Source organism: Harpia harpyja, chromosome 6 (assembly GCF_026419915.1).
Source record: "Harpia harpyja isolate bHarHar1 chromosome 6, bHarHar1 primary haplotype, whole genome shotgun sequence".
NCBI classification, from domain to species: domain Eukaryota; kingdom Metazoa; phylum Chordata; class Aves; order Accipitriformes; family Accipitridae; genus Harpia; species Harpia harpyja.
In genome coordinates this window covers 46,532,666-46,549,644 of record NC_068945.1, presented here as the reverse complement: position 1 = coordinate 46,549,644, position 16,979 = coordinate 46,532,666, and the positions used below count along the sequence as shown (strand labels likewise).

Sequence of the window (16,979 nt, the reverse complement as noted above, 5' to 3'; positions counted from 1 at the left end):
GGCAGGCTGCGGAGCCGCCCGGGGGCGGCGGGCCCGGGGCTGCGAGGGCACCGGCAGCGGGGAAACGGCTTCTGCCGCCCCGGCGCCCCGGCCCCGGCCCCGCAGCGCCGCCGGGCGGCGCTTGCGCACTGCGGGCCGCCGCGCTGCTCGCCCGCCTCCCCGGCGCGCCCCCGGGAGCCGCGGCGGAGCCCAGCCGAGCCGAGCCGGGCCGGAGCCGCGGGGAGCCGGCAGCAGGAGCGGAGCCCGCCGCAGACCAGCCCCCGCCTGCCCGGGGGGCCGCGGCTGCCGCCCCCGCTTCTCCTCCCGCCCGCGCGGCTCGGGGAGGCAGGAGCAGCCCCGAGGGGTCGGTCCCGGGGCTGCGCCCGCCCGGCGCCGGCAGCAACTTCGCCGCCCCGGCCGTCCTCGCCGCTCTCGGCCGCCGTGCGAGCGCTTAGGCGGCGCGGCGATTAACCCCGGCAAGAGTTTCGCAAAGCCCTCAAACACTCTAAGCTGCGGGCAGCAACCTGTTTTCTGCGAGGTTGCCGGCGAGGAGGAATTAGTGCTTGCGATTATCCGGAGAGGGGAGGCGTGTTGCACAAGGGACCTCTCCTCACCAATAGAGCCACCGACTGCCCGCGGCGGCGGGAGGATGTCGACAGGCGGCACGGGGCCGGTGCGAGGGCTGGCGAGGAGGCAGCGGTCCCGGGAAAGGGCGGAGCGCCGGAGGGGGGTCCTCCTGGCGCTGCACTTGCTACATTAACTCGGCGCGTCTCAGACGGCGGCACAACTTTCCGGCTCTGGCCCGGCAGGCGGCACGAAGAGCCTCCCCGCTGCTCCGCCCGCCGCGCCCCCGGCGCCGGCCGCTTCCCGCGGCGGTCCCCGGCGGCGGCGGGAGCCGCGCTCCGGCGGGCGGCGGACGGCGGCAGTGTCGCCGCTGCGGCTACCCCCGCCCCGGCTGCCCCCGCCCCGGCGAGGCGGGCTGTCCCCGGGAGCCGGGCGGGCATGTCTCCCGCTCCCAGCCCCGCCGAGCGGGGCGGCCGCCGCCGCCGCCGCCGCCTCTGAAGGGGAGCGGGTGAGCCCCGCCGGCTCCCGGCCATGCAGCCCCTCCGCGCTCCCCTCGCCCTGCTCTGCCAGGTGCTGGGCGCCTGGGCTGCCTGCGCCCTGGCCCCCGCCGCGGCCGCCGGGCCGCCGGCGCCCCCGCAGCGCGCCCGCTCGCCGCCGGCCCCGACGCCCCTCGCCCCGGGCCGGCGGGCGGCCGCGGCTCTCCCCGGGCGCGGAGCCCTCCCCCGCGGGGCCGACGCCGCGCCCGGCGGAGCGGCGGGGCCGGGCGGTAGCTGCGCGCCCCGCGGGGCGGCGGGGGCCGGCCGGCGGCGGCGGCGGGCGCGGAGCGGCGAGCGCGGAGGAGCAGGCGCGGCGGCGGGCGGCCCCCGCTGGCTGCCGCTGAACGGCTCGGCCGGCGGCGAGGGCAGCGCCGGGGGCCGCGGCAACGCCACGGGGCGCCGCGCCCGCCTCCGCAACCCCTTCTACCCGCTGACCGAGGAGTCGTACGGCGCCTACGCCGTCATGTGCCTCTCCGTGGTGATCTTCGGCATCGGCATCATGGGCAACATGGCAGTGATGTGCATCGTCTGCCACAACTACTACATGCGGAGCATCTCCAACTCCCTGCTGGCCAACCTGGCCTTCTGGGACTTCCTCATCGTCTTCTTCTGCCTGCCGCTGGTCATCTTCCAGGAGCTCACCAAGAAGTGGCTCCTAGAAGACTTCTCCTGCAAAATCGTCCCGTACATCGAGGTAATGGCGCTGGCTCGGGATGCGCGGGCCCGTGCACCGCCGCGCAGCCCCCGAGCGGCCCGGCCGCCCCCGCCCGAGGGGACGCGGCCGCCCCCGCTCCCGTCGCTCCTCCGCCGCCGGCCTCGGCTGCGTGCGGGAAGGACGCTGCCGCCCTTCGTCGCTGCCGGCGCGGCGGGGTCTGGGTTTCCCGGGCACTCCCGAGGCGGGGGCGGGGGGGGGGGGGCGGCCCCGCCGGGACGGGAGGGGGTTCTGGCCGGCCCGGGTCCAGCAGCGCCGGGGTTTCTGTAGCCTGAGACTGAGCGCGCCTAGCCCTTCCTTCCACTCGCGCGAGTTCTGCCAAACTTTCCTTGCTTCTCGTGATCCTGAAAGGCGAAGAATCCTCTCAGAATTAGATTTCAAGCTCTTTGGGTTATGTTTGTTGTTTTCCTAAACTGGAGCGAGTCAGGAAAGCCGGTGGAGGGGGTGACTGGGGATAGGCTGTGAGGTGGCGATTGTAAAAAGGACCATCAAGGGGATGTATGAGCTCTTAACTTATACCTCAGCGTTCAAATCTCACGTTTATTTAGCTTATCTTTAAAAAAAAAAAAAAAAAGTGACCCCAGCTCCATTGAAGTCGCAGCTTCTTGGCAGTTGTTCAGAGGCTCTGTCAAAGAAGCCTTCAGCCAGCTGGCCGGAGTCCTGCCGGCATCGTTCAGGTTGTCCACTTTATTTATTTACTGGAACTGAACACGGAGGCTTGCTGGTAGGGTGGTAGCTTGTAATTCTGGCTGGCTCTGCTGTATTCCCCAAACCTTATGTTCAACATTATTCTGTAACCAAAAGCTGAGGAAATAACTGTTGATTCTCTTGTCCTAAGAATGAGATATTAAGAAAAAGAAAAGAAGAAACCCTAACTTGTTATTAATGCACAGAGTATCGGTTTTGACAGCACACTGGTACACAGTAATACGTAATCAACGGTCAACCAGTATTTTTAAGAAAGTGTCTGTAAAGGTGTAGGGTGTGTGTGGCCACTAAACTGCCATTACTTCTTTCATATGTGATATACTTTATTACCAGTGGTATTGGACAAAGGGTGGAGCTGTGCTACGCTTAGATGAATTCAAGGCCAGTAGTATACCACTACTGACATGAAGGAGTAAACATGTATTTCAAGATATGAAGGAGTAAATATGTATTTGTTGAGAAACTGACAGTACTAGGAGCTTTCAAAATTTCTGAATTGGGTTCTGGGGCTACTGTGTTAACCAGTAAAATAAGTAGTACTGTTTCAGTTAAAGTGTAATCGTTTCAATTAAAGTAGCTAGTGTAGTTTAAGTGTTTTCAGGACTTTCCTGTAGTGGCATTTCATGCTTCCTAACCTTTTTTTGGTGCATCCACATACAAAATAGAAATTACTCTTTGTAATGGTGATTCTAATTAAAGATCAGTAATTGAAATTGTTTGCATGGCTGTGCTGTTCTTCAAAATTAGTTGCTTATTCTGTGCAGCTTTGGGCACTAAAGAGTTTGTCAAACCGGAAGTAGCTTATCTGAAATGTAGTTGCTGAAATTCAAAACTGTAATCCTGAAAAACGTTCAGCTGCTGCTATCCCCCCTTTATACTTTAATGACAACTTATTTTTTCACTTTAAGGTTCTGTAGATGTCTAGAGTTGAAGTCTTGTTCAAGACCTGGAACCAATCCAGTTGTGATGGAGCAGTAGCACAGTGCCTGTCTTAGGCTTAATTATTACAGGAGTCCAAAAGTGAAACATTTTCCTTGTCCCTGAGGAAATGTAATTAATTTACATCTAAGGTACAGATCTAAAAAGGTATAGCCTTGGGGTTCTGTGTTGCTCCCAGAATTGTATATTTTTCATTCAGTAGTCATTACATATAATACTCATGTATGCAGAGTGTAGTCATCACCCAGGGAGCAGTAAGTAACAGGCTGGATTTCCCCCTCCTTTGTAAACTGTATCCATGAGTGGCGGATATTGAACACCACTAGTGGATTGTGCCTCTCCACAGCTTCTCTCGAGCTTGGCGAGGAGGACACTGCCCTGGAAATCAGGATTCGACCCCGCTGAGACGGAGGAGGGAGTTAGAGCAAAGTTTTGCCACTTTCCAAGTGTTGTTCAAACCTCCCTGGTGTTATACGGTGGCGCTGACACCACCAGGAGCAACGCGGATGTGGAGCATGTCACGACATCTGCCCCGTGAGCAGCTGCTGCTCTATGCTCTGCCAAGGATTGCTCACAGCAGTGCGCTCATCTGACAGCTGAATGACACCATCTTCTCCCTTGTAACTTACGTGGGCAGGCTCATCCCCTTCTCACACAATGAGTGAAGGATGAAGTCTTCTTAGCTCCTTGCGAGGAAAGCTGTAGACAGCTATCTTCAGGAGTGGTTTTCAGACCTTCCTGGAATACAAATAGCAGCATCTTCCTGAAGATGGACAAATTTTAAGCTGTTGTCTGTGTTTTCTGTAAGTTAGCCCAGCGTTTTGTTCTTTTAAGTTTCTCTTTGTTCCATGCTTTGCATCTGTGGTTTTTTGCATGCCAGTTCTCTTCATGTGCTGTTCAGGGAGCTACGTGTCTCACCCAGAGCTGTAAATCCAGAAATACTTCACTTTCAAGCATCAAAGACCCCCACTGGACTGAGCCCTCTGTCATACCAGCTTGTACTTTCTGAGCTAGGGAACAGGGGATGTCTGATTATCCAGAGCAAGTGATATGGCGATCACAGCATTTTAACGTAACTCAAGCATGCTTTGTATTGTGTTTGAAGGTTTCAAGTGATCCCAGTGAGGAACCTGGAGTTTTCTTAGTTTAGCCTCTTGTGGCCAATTGTTTTTTATTTGTGCTGTTTAATGGATATTGTGCAGAATTTCAACAAAGCATCTGTTGCCAGCGATAACACATATGCACACAGTCTGGGGAAAATGTTTTATGGTATCTTCAAGCACATTTGTATAGGTAAATGTTGAGCTTTCAGCAGTGGAAGGTCTCCACAGTATTTAATTTAAAGGGCAGTTTTCCCATACCTAATAAAGATCAGCTGTGACCAAGTACATTAAACAGTCATTTCAGCCATAGATTGTATCACAGTTTAGTCACTTCTAACTACCTTTTAAAACTATGTCATGGCTATGCTTGCATAAGGAATGCTGTGCACATGACTGAGGAGGAAACTGAGTAAATGAATTCTGTGCTTCTCACGAGGTCTTTAGCTGATGAGAGTAAAACTGCCGGAGAACAAAGTTAGAAAGGCAGATGGTTAGTAGAAGTGGATGAAATTTTCTCCACCAAGAATTTCATTTGACCCCGATGATGGCACTGTCCTGGAGGAGCAGTTTTGAATGCACCGAGAAGGAATTGAGAAGGGAATTAGAATCACTGGGGCAGCTACTCTGCCCATAAGGATGTGTGGAGATGTGCTTCTCCTTTGCAGTTTAAAAAAAAAAAAAAAGTTCAACAGTTCTTAAAATTTTGCCACTTTTCTGGAGGTGGTTCAGAAGTCCAGCTTTATGCGTGCACGTCTGAAGTGTTTACCTGCACACTGTGTTTATGTTGTCTTCCATATACTTTTCTCAGTATTGCTCAGAATCGGGAGATACAGGGTAAACGACAATACAAAGACAATGGCTTTGGCTAATTCCTGTTCCACAAGCCCTGCCAATGTAGAACCCTTTTCTTTTTGTTTAAGCACACACAGTCTTTTCAGCAAAAGGACTAGGGGGGGGAAGAAAAAGGAGTACAGAACAAGGTAGTTCCGGTTCCCCTAGTTATAGATTTATGCTAGGCCTTAACAGAAAGAAGTGTGGATGTAGACAAAATCAGTAGTTTTACTGTGCTTCTAAATATCTCACAGCTGTGAAATGTAACAGTCCTGTAAAGCAGCGTTTTTATTTTTTATTTTAATGCTGGAAGCCAATAGTGAAGAGGTTAAGTAAGTTGTTTAAGGCCCAGAGCAGCTCGCTCAAGATGACAAATGGATTGTGTCAACTAGGACTAGAAACTATCTTTTGGGCTTTAAAAGAAAGCTTGCTTGAGTTACATGCATTCTGCTCTTGTAGGCTACACTAGAAGCTTGATGAGTTTGAGGGGGGTCGTTGGAGGTAGGCATCACTTTTTATGCCGGCAGATTGAGACAAGCTACTTACAGTGGCATAAGGATTTAGTATTGGGGAACGGTCTAGAATGAGGATTTGCAGAGGCTGATTTACTGTCCTGTGCAGTCGGACACAGAGCAAGAAGTTGCCGAGGCCAGTGATAGTACTCGGCCCTGTGCTCAGTGCTAATAAACGTGCACCCCTCTGCCTTTCTCATAGCCCCCACAAAGAAGAGAAAAATAAAGTCTGTGGTGTCTTCCTCTGGACCGTATCACGCATAGGAGACTGGCTTGACTCTGGAGCAGGCTGACCGTGAAAAAGCCTCTGAAATCTGATGCCCAGTCTCCTCTGCATGTGCTTTTGGCAATCAGTTTGTGGCATCACTCCCCTTTCTGGTGGGTAACCTCCAGCTCAGGAAAGCTATCACAATTAGTATTCTTAGTGGAAAGCATAACAATTGATTTGGCCTGGAATACGAATGACTCTCTTTCCCTGGAGCTGACCCTCCAGGGCAATTTGAGCTGAGGCTTTTCCCCCTTTCTCTCTTTTACTTGGTAGGGGCAAGTGAGAGGCACAAAGAAAGTGCCTGTTGTCTGCCTGTTCCGGAGCTGTCAGAAGAGATCCTTATTTTAAGTTTCACTTTAGGGAAGCAAATACATTTTTTATGGGAGTTTATAAAAGCTGTGTATTATCTGTCTTTTCTGTGTCTTTTGTTGTGCAGCATCTTCTTTATGTCTCTTCTTTGACTCCAGTCAGAGCTGGGCTCCTGAACCTCCAGTAAGTCCTCTGGGTAGTAGACAAAGATCTTCAGAGAGGTTTGCAATTTCAAAGCTTCATACTGAGAGTTTTCTAGGCCAATGGCTACATGTGTCTTTTACTGAGCAGAGTATCTTCAGCACTTATCATGCCATAAATAATTATTTAAAACAGAAGTGTTAATATATCTCTGCCCTTTAGGTATTAATGGCATGATGATAGTAGCTGCCATGTTGTCTGTTCTGTCAATCTTTCTTTCCTCTGCAAACTCTGTCCTTAGGGCCTTATAAGTTGTCCATAAAAATTTGCTTTTGGCTTAAACTTTGCATGTGGCATTTCAGCATGGAAATGAATTTGTGTCAGACTATGTTTAAAATTGGGTCAGTAATATTTAAGTTACATACGTGTGGGGAGAAAAAGGCTGCATCTGCTATCCCGGCACCATTGACTTGACTCTGAGCGCTGGGATGTCATTTTTCCATATGACGGGATTTTTTCTGCAAAGCAGGAAGAGGCAGATTTTTAGTAACAGTTCCATGTTGTTAATACTAAGAATTAGTACAGGAGTCTGTGTAGCATGATGAGAATTTGATCCTCAGTGGAGAATGGCACCAGTTCCTTTATTAAAAAAAGAAAAAAGAAGAAAAAAAAAGAAAACAGTAAATTAAATTTAATTCTATGGTAGCATGGTAGATTGCAAAGAGGAAAAATGAACAAAAATTAAATCCTTTTGTGTTTTGCAATTTTTCCAACCCTCTGGATAAGCATGTGGTGTACTAACGAGTATTTCCAGTGCCCTGATGGTCTGGTTGGCTTTTGCTTCCAACGGAATTCAAGAGCAGCTCTTGGAAGTGGATTCTGATTCTGAACACTATTACTCTTAGGATATACAGAAGGATAAGAAGCACACAAAGCACATGTGCTCTATGTCTCCCTGATAGGAATGTTGATAGTGCTACAAAGGAAACAACCGTATCGTACCCGCTGTTCCACGTGTGTAGGACATCTCCATGATGGTAGTTTCCAGAATGACCGCCTTGTCTTTTGGATATTTAAGGTGACGTAGATTTCCATCCAGGATACTTAAGCTAATTGCTGGTGTCAGAGGAGTACCCTGGCCCCAGTACTCCTTAGCTACTGAATTACTTCTGCCACACAGTAGTGTTTTAACTGCGTGACCCTTACCTATTTTAAAGCGTAAAGCCATTAATGTTTAATAGCACTTCATGTAAGAAATATAGAGGTATTATATTTATTTATTTTTGTTCTTTTATAGTAATGACTGTCATTCTATAGTAATGAATGGCTTTTGGGTTTTTGGAGGGGTTTTTTTAATTGAAAGAACAGAAACCAGAAATCTAGATAAACTTAAACAATTAAATAATTGTTTGCAATGGGATGACCTTTTATTTTGCGGTAGTCCAGTCTTATTACTGGACTCTCTACTGTAAGTGTAGAGCAGCACAAAAAAGTATTTCAGTCTGTACTAACTTTGTTTATTTATCTTAGGCAAAACTGACAAGTCTGCAAGAGCTACCGTGGTGTGTTGCATTAACATGCTCTAAAGCTATGAAGTTTGATGTGGCTATAGAACAGCCATAATCAGATAATAGACTGTAATGGCTTGGGGGAAAAAATCAGTCGTTTATATGATATAACAGCAATGGATATAAAGAGTCTACAGGGCGTCACTGAGAGCTCAGAGATGGCTTGGCTAGTAGTCATCAACCTTTTCTGTAGTTCAGCTTTCCGATTACAACGGGAAAATGTTTCGAATACCCATCCTGCCTTGTAACAAAGGAAGGAAGAGTGCCACATATTTTAAGAAACTCTGTGTTATCAACTTAAAATATATTCTGTCTTAGAAAATCCAGCTTCAGCTGGTAGAAGCAGCCACTTCTTGTAACTCCTCTATTTTATCTTGTTCCATAAAAACTCAGTCTACATTGTTTCCCCTCACTTCTCCATCAGAAGGCGTGCTCAAGAACATGATGTCTGAGATGATTAATGGTCTCTCTCATTTCCAGCCTCGAGTTGCTCATGGCTGGTTGATTCCCATTCTGTTACATTCACTGTCCTTTGGCTTAAGTAACTTCTGTATCTCAAGATAGACTTCTTTGTAGATAGCAGCAATATCACTTCTTGGTCTTCATCTTACTGGACTGAGTGACCCAACCTTTCTTTTGTATTCACTCACAGAATCTGGTCTTCGTTGACCTTTTCATCCAAGTCACCTTTTCTGATCTCATTTCTGGTTTTGTTTTCATTACCTTTATCTAGTCAAGCAGATATTAGTGAGAGAGAATTCAGAGTCTTATTTCCACTGGCATTGCTCACCGTACTACATCTGCACTGCTTCCCTGGTCAGCCAGAGGCTCTGCTCCTCGCGGCCAGGGCCAAGAGCTGTGGGACCACAGCCAGGGGAAGTATGACAGGCCAGGGAAGGCCTGGGAACATTGCAGTGATTGTTAAAGTTCGTGAAAGGGGAATGGGTATGTTGGAGGGACGGAGAGGAGAACTGATGCAATTAAGCTGAGCATTTCATGAGTTTGCTGTTGTTCTCTCCGGCCTCAGTTCCCCAGATGAGTTTTGACACAGCTGGCTAACAGCTGGGGAGCTAATGACCAGAGGTTTGTGCAGTGTCTCGAAGAAGCATCACAGTGCCCACTAACATCCCTGTGAATGCTTTTAAAGGAGCAACAGTATTAAGAGGCTCTCTTGTAACAATAATGTCTTCCTTTGCGTGTGTATGCTGTAGCTGGTAATCCCTTCCACAGCGGTTCTCTGCTCAACTAGGGTGGGCACGTCCTCAAAGCAGGGGTTACTTCACCACCTCCTCAAAGCAGATCGGTGGTCGTTCAGTTAGAAACCCGGGGACTTTTCTGATATCATCTGGTAAGAGAAAGATGTAAACTGGTGTCATCCTGAAAGTCTAGAGACTGAAGGAGAAACTTCATAGGGACCACATGGAAATAAATCAGACAACTAAGTGATGATCAAAAACTACTGAGCCTGACTCGCCCTTGCCTTGCCTCATTTCCTGCCAGGTTGTTGGAATTAAGACCGCAACAGCATATCAGCATATCAGAAACTCAGCTGTTACAACAAGAAGAGCACCATTAAACTCCATGCAGCTTCGCACCACTTTAGGATTTGTTAATTTGTCCTTTACCTGCTCCCCATCAAATGAATTATCTTCATTCTGTGGTTATTTCAGGGCAACGTAACAGATTAAAAAGGAAACTTCTCTGGCTTCTTCTGCGTTTTCAGCTTAACCCTGATTATTAGTATGACTGGTACGGAGAAACACCCCTAAACTGAAATTGTGTGAACATGCAGAATGCATGTCCCAGTTCTCGCCCACATAGGCTGTGAGCAGCACCCATTGATTTTGCTGGCTGTTACTCGTAGTCTGAAATGTGGAGTAAGTAATCAGACCCTTAAATTGCTATACTGCCTTTAAGCAAGTCAGCTGGAGTGAATCCCTGTTCATCTGCTTGGGAGTGTGTGTTTGTTTTTTGTAAGCTTTTCCATGGCATCACGAACTCTGTTAATCCACAGAAAATAGGAAACCATTGCCTGTTCCAGAGAAACACTGGCTTTGTTTAGCTTGTTTCATCAGTAAATCCACGGGAGAGTTTTCAGAGCCGACTTCCACTGTTCTTAGTTGTTTCCTCTTGCTCTATTTCACTGTCTTAAACCTCCAAGTTGTTGGTCAATTAATGTGACAGGAACCCCGTAGGTTATGTTTGTTCATGGTAGGCATGTCTTCTTTCATTAGTCCAGCCTTAACAGCTGCAGAGTTTTAATGCCTTAGCCACTGTACAACAGCCTGTTTGCAATGAAATGCTAAAGCAATAAAAGCGTGTGCGTTGAGGGCAGGGGGAGAGGAGCTGAGAGGGAAAATGTTAATGTACAAAACCTCACATTTTCTTCTGTTCTGCTGATTTTTATTTCAATCTCTATTCATTCCCAAATCTCAGTTATTTCTCTGTCTCCCATAACTGCAGAGAGCTGAATCCTGACCCTTTTGTTATTCATGTTGGATGTTCTGGCTAGAGGTTTTGCTGTCACTAAGGAATTTGAAGACTGCACACACATTTAAATGTTTTGGAAACAAAGTCGCTAGTCTGGAATTTAAAAATCTGACTGTCAGCAGGGATACATGAAAATTATCTCTCATTAGCTAAGTTTATCACTGTTCATTAGGATTTCCCTGTAACTGTAATTTTTCTTCAATTGTTTTTATTTTTTGCTGTATTTACCAAGCTTTCTTTGAATCTTGTCAGACAGTTTAACTTCCTAAATCAATGGGTTTGCCTATTAAAAATGTTTACGGTACTGCTTTGTCATCATGAAATATTCCTGCAAGTTAATTAGTAAAAGACTGCATCTTACTCATTCCATCTTTTAGGAAGCTGCTTCAAAGAATTCTCCAACTAAGCCAGTGCCTGACAGTTCTAATCCCAAGTGCCTAATATTTTTCAGTGATACTCAATTTTAGCAATCTGATACGGCCATTAAATATTGAAAGCCAAAATTAATGATACATTTATATAATTGTGCATAATTGTACTATCTATCTTTGCAGAACTTTTTACAAGAGGTGATGCATAAACAGGAATATTTCAAAATTATGGTGGAAATCAGAAAGTATTTTTTTAAATCTTCCTATATGAAATTTAAATATATCATTGCATGTCAAATTTGGATAAGCAAACTTATAGTGAACTGCCTAATATTACCCTAGATTTCCCAGTTAAATGCACAGACACGTAGTTTATTCATGATAAAAGTAAGCATTCTTTACATTTATTAGGAATATTATTTAACAGTTTCTTTTCTTTTGCATCAACACATTTTCAGCATAACACAAGCATGCAAACTCAAGAAAATAAATGAATTAGAATGCAACAGGGCACCTAATCTTTCTCCAATTGAAGTTAATGAGAGTTCTGCTTTGAATTTGAACTGAAGTTGAATTTATTGGAAATAGGATTAGGCCAAAATGTATATAGTCTTGCAAATTTCTTTTTAGGAAATTTAATTATAAACAGGATAAAATTATAGGAAATTATGTTTCATGACCGTACAAGATTTCTATTCATGCATAGAATGATGGTTATTAAAGCTAGAGAACATATGCATTGCTCTGTACTTGCTCCTTACAGTATATGATTGAGAGTTCTGTCCAATCCATCTTTAAATCATTTAAACAACAAAACTTCTGCCATTTCTCCTGGCCTGTAGTAGACTCTCCCACAGGATGTTTCCTATGAATAAGCCTAGATTTTCCCATGAACTTTTTCTAAATGAAACATTGAAGATGAATTATTAAAGCCTAACTATTACAGTGAAGGTCGGTTTTGCAGAGGCTCTGGAAGTCCGAAGATTTCAGATACAGTCTCTTTAAACTTACAGTACGGGATGACTTTTTGTGCCTACATCCCATGAAAATTTCACTTAAAAGCCTAAGTCCAAAAAACCTGTTGTTGGATCCTGCTCCATTCAGTAGATGCCTAATCCACAGGGTTCCTAAATTTTGTAGATAGGGAAGGTTTCAGTGTTACGATCCCCTGCATGCTTGATGAACATGTGATGTGGGCGTTCAGTTCATACTTCTGCTGAAGGAAGATTCTCCCATCTCTCCCCTTTTGACTTAAATTGAAACCCCTGTGATGGAACTGATCTTTCTGAAAAACATCGCTTAGAAAAATGGGGGGAGGAAAGGGTTTAGTTCTACATATTGGTCAGTTCCTCAATTTTTTTTCCACTCGGTGTTGCACAGATGCTTTCCTGGGCCTCCAGGAGAGGATGACACCAAGCTGAAGTAAATACTTGTAGGCAGAAAAACAGAAGGACATACTCTTTTGGGATGCACGCTGGATGACAGGTAGTTCAGCAAACACTGGAAGCTAAGTTCTGTCTGCGATGCTTCTTTTGATGGTGCTCAGCACCATGGTGCTTAACTGTCTCCTACACTGATATCCCTAGACTAGGTTTTCCTTTGCCTTTGTCAGTCAAGGGCCTAGACGTGACTGGTGTTTCAGAATACAAATTGAGCGCTCTCTAACTATGAAAGAGTATAAGCCTCTTGCAGAGAACAGCTCAGTGGTATAGAGCCTTCATCCAAGGTACCATAAATTAATTCCCTCTTCAGGCTGCGTGAGTTTGGGCCTTCATCTTCCGTCGCTACGAAGACTGCCATCAACAGGGGACCAGGGGACTTTTAAAGGAGATGAAGTTTTCCCGCTCTCCGCTGAATAATGGGCTGTACCCTTGTAGCTGTCTCCCCCCCCCGCGCCCCAGTATTAACTTGCCTTCCCTTTCCTCCTTCCCAGGTAGCCTCTCTCGGAGTCACCACGTTCACGCTGTGCGCCCTCTGCATCGACCGATTTCGTGCCGCCACCAACGTGCAGATGTATTACGAGATGATCGAAAACTGCACGTCGACGACGGCCAAGCTGGCCGTCATCTGGGTGGGCGCGCTGCTGCTGGCCCTGCCGGAGGTTGTGCTGCGCCAGCTGGCGAAGGAGGACCCCCAGTACGGCGGGGAGCGGTGTGTCGTGAAGATATCCACCGCGCTGCCCGACACCATCTACGTGTTGGCTCTCACTTACGACGGGGCAAGGCTCTGGTGGTACTTTGGCTGCTATTTTTGTTTGCCTACCCTCTTCACCATTACCTGCTCCCTGGTAACGGCGAGGAAGATCAGGAGGGCGGAAAAGGCTTGCACAAGGGGGAACAAGCGACAAATTCAGCTGGAAAGTCAGATGAACTGCACGGTGGTGGCTTTGACCATTTTGTATGGGTTTTGCATCATTCCTGAAAACATTTGCAACATCGTGACCACCTACATGTCCACAGGGGTCTCTCAGCAGACTATGGACCTCCTCCATCTCATTAGCCAGTTCCTTTTGTTCTTTAAGTCCTGTGTTACCCCGGTTCTCCTTTTCTGTCTCTGTAAACCTTTCAGCCGGGCCTTTATGGAGTGTTGCTGTTGCTGCTGTGATGAATGTATCCAGAAGTCTTCAACAGTGACAAGTGATGACAATGACAACGAGTACACCACAGAACTGGAGCTCTCCCCTTTCAGTACCATCCGTCGCGAAATGTCCACTTTTGCCTCCGTGGGGACTCACTGTTAATTGACCTTAGGACTTTGTTTCCTGTATCTTTTTCCTTTTTCTTTTTTTTTTCTTTGTTACTTCATATTTTTCTTCTTGAAGCAAAATGCAAAAAAAAAAAAAAAAAAGATTATTGAAAACTACTCTGGAAACCAGTCTGCATATTAACAGTCGTGCTTTGGAAAATAATTTGTTTGGTTATTAAAATGAAACAAAGAGAGGGAAGGAGAGCCAGCACTCAGTTTTAAATCAAGATATTTTGTATGGTGCTAGGATTTTATTGTTTGGGGAGGAGAATCCATATCAATCCGCTTTTATTTAATTCCATAGTATTTTTTTGATAATCACTGTAAAATGATTATATAGACATTGTGGGTTTTGCAAGATGTTTCATGTAAAAGATGTGGTGGAAAGTATTTGAAGGTAGTTTTAATCCAATTACTGTACACTATTGTGAGAGGACTTGGACTTCAGAAAATTTATAAAGTAGCATAAATATAAATGAGGTTTTATTCTTTAACTTCATTATCAATCTGCATTTAACAAGGACACCTATAAGTAGTATTAAATTCCTTTAACAAGTAAAAACAATCTTTGCTTTGCATAAAATAATTTAAATGGTTATATTTAATTTACCATTTGTGTACTTACCCTTGGAGGCTATAATTACAGTGTTTAAGGAAGATGGTTATAATGGTATTAGATTTACATGAGTGTTTTTTTTAACGTACATTACAAAGTTTCAATGTGCCTCATTGAAAATTTCCTTCTTAACCTGCAGGTATACAAAGCCTGAGTTATTCTGTACTTCTTGCGAAGAAAGATTTGCTTTCTCACTAAATTTTGTCCTGTGTGGTTTCAAAATCAAGTTTCTTTCCAATTTGTTATTGGTTTTACATTGGCAGTCTCTGTATATATAGCTCCCGCTGGCTTCAGTGAGAGTCCCATTGCAGGGGAAGGCATTCTTTTGCCAGAGGTTTGCTGACAATAAAATGTGAGGGACTGAAACATGTGGAGAGTGAATTCCTTCTTTTTTAAAAGGTATAAACACACTTGGATGCTTGGGGCTTGACCCAGAGCCCATTGCAGTCAATGGAAAGGTTTCCATCAATTTCAGAGGGCTTTGGATCAGGCTGGCATCTCCTATTTATTCTGGGATATGTAACATGAATATTAATCATGGGGGCTCTGTATACCGATTATAAATCAAGCTGCTCTCACAGAGACTGCTATTCACTAGCAGCTCACAGCTCTGAAGCTGGTTTTGAGAACCATAGTGTGTTTTGCTGATGGCTTCTTGCTGTCCGCAGAGTTATTAAAATGAGGGTACATCAACACTGCCAGCAACAGTGCGATATAGTAAAATCTAAAGTTGATGTAAGCAAGCCAGGTTGGAGACTGGAAAGTGCCTATCTGTACCAGCAGAGCTTCTTTGCCCCACTTCTTGGCTGAAGTAGGCAGGCTGTTCTTGGCAGGCAAGCTGGCTCATATTTACACTGGGCAGCGGGCTGAAGTGTAGACACATGCTAAGGAACTGAATTTGTTATAATTAGCTTGTATTTTAATACTAATTAAATAAATAATACAATTGCAATAGTATGTGCAGAAGTAAAATCACATGCATTTGTCCTTTGAAGTTAACAGTGATTGTAATTGATGTAGCCTTACTTCCTGATACCTGCCTCTAAATATGTTAAAGACTTTGCTGTAACTTCTGGAAAGGAGTCTATTTTTTTTATTTGTAGATTCTGGACTTAATATGTTTAATCTTTCTTTCTACTTGGGCAAGCAGTATTTCTTCTTTTTCTTCACCGCTTTAACCTATAACAATTTCAACTGAAAAGCAGTTGGAACTAATTAATCTGAACGAATCTGAATATATATGCACTTGAGTTCTTTTTCTGACTTTTGAACCAGATATTGGGCCCTAACAATGCAATCTGCTTTAAGCACAGGCCTAAATTTAAATATTTTTTTCTGTTTAGGACTTGCTAAGTTACCTAAGTTTTTAAAATCCTTTTGTAACATGGTCAATCACTTCTGAAGACAGGGGAACTGTCCCTTCTTTATAAGCCCTTCGTTGACTTCACATTGTTTGATTACATTCAATAAACTATGAAAGGGATTAAAGAGAAAAGAGAAAAACAAAATCTCCTCACTGTGGTGCCTGTGTCTTCTCGAATACATATTCCTATCTCTGCATTTAGATTTGTACTATTCTTTTTTAGGTGCCAATTTTTATAAAGAATGGGAATAAAACCTCCCTTTTTGTTCCTTGCCAAATTGTTTCTCTCAGCTGCCTTTTCAGTCACAGCATGAGCAGTGGCTCAAGGACCGGAGAAAAGAACAGCAGAATGGGAGGAAGCACTTTTTTTTTAAAAAAAAAAGGAAATAATAGAGAAATTACTTGGGAATATTAAATGATCACATTTTGCTAATGTAGGTGCAGAACTGTACCGGGGCAGGAAAAGTCCCCATGGCCTTGGGTGTTAGGTCCTTCCAGCTTCCCAGTCTGCAGTGGATGTGTGTAAGCTCTGCTCAGGACTGCTGCTCGCTCCCGGGTTAAATGCTTTGTGTCCCAGAGTAGTGCAGTTTGCCTCTCCATTGAAACATTTCCACAATATGTGTATGGTAATCCCACTGGGGAAAAAAAAAATCAGCAAAAAAGAGATTTAACAAGTCACTGAAGAAGGTAGAATTTGAAGATCAATAATGCTGTATTGGGAAATACATCCTCCTGCTTGTGTGGTGGAGTATTCTCCAGCCTTGTATTCAGTGGGGCTTCTTTGTACCCAGTGTAACCTTGTCTTTTCTGCTGCTGAAAGAGCATTTTTCACAGCTATTTCTACTCCCTGCCCTGGACCTCCATAGCAATTGGACATGCAAGATACCCTTTTATTCTAATTTGTTCTCTAAATTGGTTAAACTAATCCCACATTAGCAGGTTTGCATTGTTGTGGCCATACTGATGCAGGCGCGGCTTGTGAATGCATGTAAGTGTCATGATAAATGATTCCTTTTGTTAAAGATGGGGTACTGCATTGCTTTTCTTACTACTTTTGGGATTGATGGTCTGAACTCTTGAAATTTTCCTGGTATTTGCTTTTCTTACTTTCTTTAATATTCTTAGAAGCCATTTGTGTCTGTTTTGAATTCAGTTCTGTAAGACATTTGTCTATTAACAAGAGGGCATTTAATGGACTGATGAATGAAGATTTGGAAGTGTTTA

General features: G+C 45.3%; 1 protein-coding gene across 1 annotated transcript; it reads left to right on the top strand.

Moving 5' to 3' along the window:
* The first annotated feature begins 932 nt into the window (after positions 1-932).
* Positions 933-15,471, top strand: GPR37 (G protein-coupled receptor 37). The gene is made up of 2 exons (XM_052790440.1): positions 933-1,773; positions 12,965-15,471. The coding sequence occupies exons 1-2, from the start codon at positions 1,075-1,077 to the stop codon at positions 13,769-13,771; spliced, it is 1,506 nt and encodes a 501-aa protein (XP_052646400.1). The 5' UTR covers positions 933-1,074; the 3' UTR covers positions 13,772-15,471.
* Positions 15,472-16,979: the final 1,508 nt, after the last annotated feature.

Bases quoted from the DNA above. Each gene is read 5' to 3' on its own strand.
- GPR37 (XM_052790440.1), top strand. From the start codon at position 1,075: ATGCAGCCCCTCCGCGCTCCCCTCGCCCTGCTCTGCCAGGTGCTGGGC. The intron at 1,774-12,964 runs GTAATGGCGCTG...CCTCCTTCCCAG, and splicing joins AAATCGTCCCGTACATCGAG to GTAGCCTCTCTCGGAGTCAC.